This window comes from Callorhinus ursinus, unplaced genomic scaffold, assembly GCF_003265705.2.
Source record: "Callorhinus ursinus isolate GAN/ISIS: 27379988/994484 unplaced genomic scaffold, GSC_fseal_2.0 scaffold2617, whole genome shotgun sequence".
In the NCBI taxonomy this organism is placed as follows: domain Eukaryota; kingdom Metazoa; phylum Chordata; class Mammalia; order Carnivora; family Otariidae; genus Callorhinus; species Callorhinus ursinus.
In genome coordinates, this window is record NW_027399671.1 from 1 (window position 1) to 6,378 (window position 6,378).

The window sequence follows — 6,378 nt, forward strand, 5'->3', positions numbered from 1 at the left end:
AGGGCAGCCTGCTTCTCCCTCTCCCCGTCCCCCTGCTTGTGTTCCCTCTCTCGCTGTCTCTCTCTCTCTCTGTCAAAAAATACATAAAATGTAAAAAAAAAAAAAAAAAATAGAAAAGCAAAAAAGAAGGTTAAGCGAATGAAAGAACAACTAAGACTACTAGTACTCTCACTTCTTCCTTAGACTCCGGCCAGAAGAGAGTTAAAATGCGTGCCTTAGGAACCTGGGCCTTTCAGAAGGGCTCCAGAACTTGCCAGGGGAACCAGTGCAGAGTCCCACCTTCTGCAAAGCCAGGACAGCTCTTTGGAGTTTCCCTCATGGATGTGTGTGATAAAGACAACCTGCCCACCCCGGTTCTGGTAGGTCATCTCATTTTGGTCTTTTCTAGCGCTCCTGAGGAGGGGAAACTCGGAGAGGCCAAGTGTCCTCATCCAAATCTATCCCCAAATGGAGAAGTCATTAGACAGCCCCTGGCTTTGGCTGAGAAGCTCTGTTACTGTTATTTCAAAGAATGGAATCTGATTAGGTACTGCAGAGTCATGAGGTGCACACAACCGGAAAGGGCATTCTGGTCCATTCCACTTGTGCCTTGTTTCCACAAAGACCCACGTAAGCCTGTTCAGATCAGTCAAAATGGACTCTGGGTCTGTGAGTCTCTGAGAGGCCTCCTCGTCTTCCCACTCTCCCTTCACTGCCTTTCCGAACTCACACTAGTCTCAAGTCTCCTTCAGCGGAGTCTACTCAGTCTAACAACTGCAAACACCTGACACGAGCATCAGGACGCATCCTCTGGCAAATAGGAATCCATTAATCCTAACAGAATATGTCAAACGAAAGCCACAGAGTTTGGCCTGTGTTATCTCAAACCGGTGGACTGAATTGTCAGTGTTGACATTCACGGAGTATTCGGTATCTCTGCAAGCACTGTGCTGGACGTAGGGAACGTTCTGCTAGATATGAAGGAATGTATCATATTCGCTAGCACGTGACATGCTAGCTACTACCCCAGTTCCTTGCATCACAGCAAATTTAGGAGGTAGCTAGGATTATGAACCTCCGCACTTCCCAAATGAATCAGAAAAGCCTCAGTATAGTACGATTGTGCCCCAGCTCACACAATAGATAAGTAGCATAATAGACTTCAGCTCCGTTGCATTACCTGACTGCAGCCCTTATTGACTTTCTACACAGCAGGGAGAGGACATGAAGATAGAGCAAAAGACAATGAAAGACTCATGAGAAGGGAGTGTGATCAGAGAAGGAGAAGAGGGTTTTTGAGCCTGATTTTAAAAGAGGGAAGGAAATAGAAGAAATAGGAATGGAGTATACAGTCACTTAAAGAGAAATAAACACATGGGAAATGAGTATTTCCTAAATAGACATCCATACTTGGGGGAAGAGCATCTATGTAAGGGAATAATGAGAAAAGATTGGGAAAGTAGGAAACAGACGGCGATTCCACAAAGGCCTTGAAGCAGAAAAGTTTGATTTAAAAGTGTCAATTCAATGGAAAGGAAAATCTGATTAAAATAAGTGTTTAAAATGTTTCAGTGTATGACTGTAAAATGGATTTTTGGGTAGAAAATGTAGAGAGAGACACTGAAAAAAAAAAAAAAATCCAGATTGACTTTCGTCCTTCCCGCTCTAAAACGGTGTACCATCACATTCCCCCGCTCGTTCAAAACGGAGGCAAGCTTGTGCTGTGGGTTTGTGGATATGAGACGCCATATACTTTCCTTTTCTTCCTACAGGATATGCTTTCCTTTATTAATCAAAAGGGGCCACTCACGGAAGGCATCTTCAGAAAATCAGCCAATATAAAATCATGCAGAGTCCTAAAGGAGAAACTAAATTCTGGGGACAAAGTGAACCTGGACAGCGAATCTGTTCTTGTGGTCGCATCCGTCTTAAAGGTAGGAAAGGTTCCAGCATTATCCACACACGAGTCACTGAAGCTATGATTAGGGTCCTTCATCATGACTGCTCAAGGACCATAATGGGCATAATAGATTAAGAACCTGACAAACTGAAAAGCGCTTGACAAAATCAAAATTTAAGGAAGCTACTTTAGGAGTTAAAAGCCCCATATGATAGAAACACTTTCTGTTTTCACCCCACACCGCCCTCCCCACCTTCACTCCTGGAGACTCCATGCAAAATACTCATACGAAAATGACTACTAGTAATGATAGTAAATTTCAAAATACGCGCTTACACATACACAATTGTTTACCAAAGCAAACATCCTCACCACCCTCCTAATGAAGGTAAAGTTTCCAAAGGCAATAGAACAGAGAAAGAATTTAGTCCACCCACCGTGGCACTTATTACCAGCTCTGAACAACTCTATGTCAATGTAGTAATGACTACAATCTTAGAGTCTCAGTCACATTTGGTCTTTCCTTGTCCCCCATTAATGTTCGACGATACGAGAAAAGCAATGGTTCAGAAATGACTTAGGTAACCACTCCTACGCTGGGGCCATAGCAATATCCACTAGTAATATACATATAGGCATCGCGAGGCAGGAGAAGAATGATGATACACTAGGTAGCAAGATGAGTGTTGCCCTCTGTCAGGTGCCCGCAGGGAATTGATTCTCTAGCAAGAGGCAGTAGGTTCTTTCCTAATTCCGTGTTGTAAGCACCGACTAGGAAGAGGGTGAGCACTTGTGGGTACAGTGCTTAGACATTTCTAAAGTTTTCTCTTCCTAAAGTTGACTGATCTTGGTGGAGAATCAGACTCTGCACCCTTGGCCTTGATAATATCGTGTCAAACTAACTGGAGAATTGGCCTAAACTAGGAATGAATGTATCCTCAGGACCACAATGAGTCTGCCATTAGACTCTCGACTTTTGGACAGTTAAGAAAAGGAAGAATGAAGCAATTATGAGAGTAGCTTTCTTCCAGGGAGCACACATACCCCAAATCAGAAGACCTGGTTCTTTCCTAATATGTGTGCAAGAGCACACCTGTTTGTGTTTTGTTTGCTTCAGAACTTTTCTTGCTAGAATTAAGAGCTAGCACTGTGTCTAAAACAAGCAAAATGGGCATGTGTATTTCTGTCCAAGAAACTAACAGGATTTAGGATGGTCTATAGCCAGACCCTGTCAGTTTGTGGTACTTTGCACAAAAATACACACGCAAAAAAATAAGTTCCAGATGACAGAAGGGAGCTTTCTCTTCATTTCCACCACAGCCTAAGCTCTGCTTTTATGCTTCTAAGTTTTAGTGGGAGAAAATCCAAGCACCTGCTTCTGCGTGTGCAAGTCAATGGAGCGGCAGAGCCGAGCTCTTGACTGTGGGTCACAGTTTGGGTATCTGTGAAGGAAGTGGGGGCTGAACTGAAATTTTTAACTACATATTTTCTCTGTAATATTTCCAGTACATATTTTCTATAATAGCTATACATATTTCTTTATCTCCATAAGGATTTTCTTAGAAATATCCCAGGAAGTATATTTTCATCCGATCTCTATGACCAATGGCTCGGTGTTATTGATCAAGGGAGCGAAGAGGAGAAGATAACCGCAGCCCAGAGGTAATGATGCAACGATGACTCTCCTCGGGTCCCATCTCCAGAACACAGCCAACATACGATTAGGAAAATACTGGCTTACGTTTTGCAGCTTTGCCCACTAAACTCCTGACCAATGCCAAAGAGTTTCAATTCTTCCCACCCATGGGGGCCAGCTTCAGAATAGAGGCACTCTTTAGGGCTATTATTGTTCATCTCCTGACCTTACTAATGTGGAATCCTTGGCCGTTTTACACCTTCTGGATACATGAAACTGGTAGACGAAATCCATTGGTCCAAGAGAGATGCTAGAGCATCGGCTGCCAGGGGTATGCCCTTCATAGTCTGTCAAACATTTACCTAACCGGAGAAGTTTTTATCTGGCTCAGGAACTGAATTCAGTGAAACAATTTTGTATACATTCACGCCTGGAACTCTGCTACAGCGGGTTGTCTACTAGATATACAAGGATGTATCCTGGTCCCTGTCTCTGTACTTCCAACCTCCTACGTGGAGTGACTTGCCTAATTTCAAAGTGTATTTTTCTGACCTTAGGCTTTTAGCGCAGCTGCCAAGAGCAAATGTCGTTCTCGTGCGATACCTTTTTGGAGTGTTATACAACATTGAGCAACATTCCTCATCCAATCAGATGACAGCTTATAATTTATCACTGTGTATAGCCCCAAGCATTCTTTGTCCACCTAATTCCTGCAGCTTGGAACTGGAAGGCAACTTCATCAAAAAGGTAATGAGAGCTCTCATTTTTGTCCCCCCGGGGGGTAGAATCCCTACTTTGAACCGGAAATGTGCAGCAGTAACTCTGATGGATGGAACTTTGTGAAGTGCACCTTCTCATTAGGCCCCTGTGGAGTGGCAGAGTTCTTATTCCTACTGTGGTGGGGTCTGGGAAGGGGTGTCGTTAAACGGGAGACTCGGAGCAGTTGAGTCACGTCTTCCCCATCCAGGACACTAAACACTAGACTGACTAAACAAGACAGAGAAGAGTCGTGGGACACGATAGAAAAGGACCTGGGCCTTGGAGCTCCACAAGGCAAGGTTCACCTCTCAGCCTCGTCCTTCAGGGACTTGTCACCTTGGCCAAAGACGTGGTTTCCTCACTACACGATGGCGACAACACCCAGCTCCTCCGGTCACCACTGGCACCTCCTAGGTGGCTTGGGCAATATGAGCACCCATGGCTCCAAACACACTGGCCTTCCTCTGCACATTGTGGCTCACTTCGAAAAACACTCGGCTGCTATTTCACCTCTGCTACGTCATACCGCAACTAGTAAAAGATTCCGAAACATCCTCATAAAATGACAGGTCTTCCCCAAGCTCACACAGAGAGCCAGCAGGAGGCAAAGCAATGCATGGGAAGGGACTGAAGTTAGACGGACAGATAGATACGTTTTCTCTCCAGATCTGTGGGTTTTCCCACACAACCCCACAAAAATCTCTGCTTCCCAACTTTAAGGTACTTCTTCATTTAAGAAACGGTTTTCTTAAGTTTTTGCTCCTACTTTATAAATTTTAATAAGATGTTATAGATCAGTTACAACTCAATAAAACTGGAAACAAAATTTAAAATCAAGAAATAAGTCAACTTTCATAAGGCAGGCTACTTTGAAAATTATCCTAGTTTTATGTATATATATATGTGTGTATGTATGTATTTATGTATTTGTCTTTTTGATGTGTATTTATTGAGAGAGGGAAAGAGAGAGCATGAGCGGGGCAGGGGCAGAAGGAGAGGGAGAGGGAGAGGGAGAAGCCCAAGCAGATTCCCCACAGAGCACGGAGCCCAATTTTGGCTCCCTGTGGGGCTTGATCTCACCACCATGAGATCATGAGCTGAGCCAAAATCAAGAGTCAGACGCTCAACTGAGGCACCCTGCAATTTATCCTAGTCTAAAAGACGTAGCCACTGATTCCAAAATGTTAGCTATTAAACTAGGCCACGCATTATAACCTTAGCCCACTGATGAGCACTATTTTAAAATCTGTACCCAAAGTACATGGGAAAGTATCACTCTTTCTAAGTTATTTCTTAGAGAACTCTGGTTTCTATGTTTCCATTTTTTAAGATTTTAATTATTTACTTGACAGAGAGAGACCCAGCGAGAGAGGGAATACAAGCAGAGGGTTTAGGAGAGGGAGCAGCAGGCTTCCCGCGGAGCAGGGAGCCCGATGTAGGGCTGGATCCCAGGACCCTGTGATCATAACCTGAGCCGAAGGCAGATGCTTAACCGACTGAGCCACCCAGGAGCCCCTGGTTTCTGTGTATTTTTATCAACTCTGAATTTTTCTGGGAAGTCTTTCACATTTTTTCTTAGGTCCAAGGTCGATACACAAAATGTGATTTATAACTATGCCCTATGAAAAAGAGCACCCCATTTTTATCTTTTTGTGTTGCAGATTTCTCTTGTACAATTTCTCATTGAAAATTGCCTCAGGATATTTGGAGAAGACATCACTTCCCTCTTGGGAGAGAACTCAATGAGTCTTGATAACAGCGAGAAGGCTGCAGGTACTGTGAATAATTTAATTGGCTTTAGTGTGAAGCAGACAGCAAGGTTGCCAGGGGTCATGGGAGATGCTTAGACAGCGCTGTTCTGGAGCCCAGAGCATCGCCAGGGCAATGATTTCCATCTGCTCCTTCTTCCGAAGGCTGGCTCACAGGTCAAGGGAGGTTCCACACTGTTGTGAGACCAAAGAAAGGATAAGATGAGACCTCTGATTTCAAGAAGTTTCTAGTGTAGATCATAACGGCATTAGAACTCATCATGATATGCTACCGTGTTTGGGAATTTTTTCTAACAAAATTCTAAATGGGTGCTAAATATCTATCTATCTCTGTA

The 6,378-nt window shown here is 43.8% G+C and overlaps 1 protein-coding gene across 1 annotated transcript; it reads left to right on the forward strand.

Annotated features, from left to right (window-relative positions):
* Window positions 1–171: 171 nt before the first annotated feature.
* Window positions 172–6,047, forward strand: LOC112818927 (rho GTPase-activating protein 20-like; the record flags this gene model as incomplete). Its single annotated transcript, XM_073890715.1, has 5 exons — window positions 172–359; window positions 1,752–1,913; window positions 3,432–3,541; window positions 4,073–4,262; window positions 5,936–6,047. Coding segments are annotated over exons 1-5 (727 nt in total), but the record flags the coding sequence as incomplete, so codon positions are not given.
* Window positions 6,048–6,378: the final 331 nt, after the last annotated feature.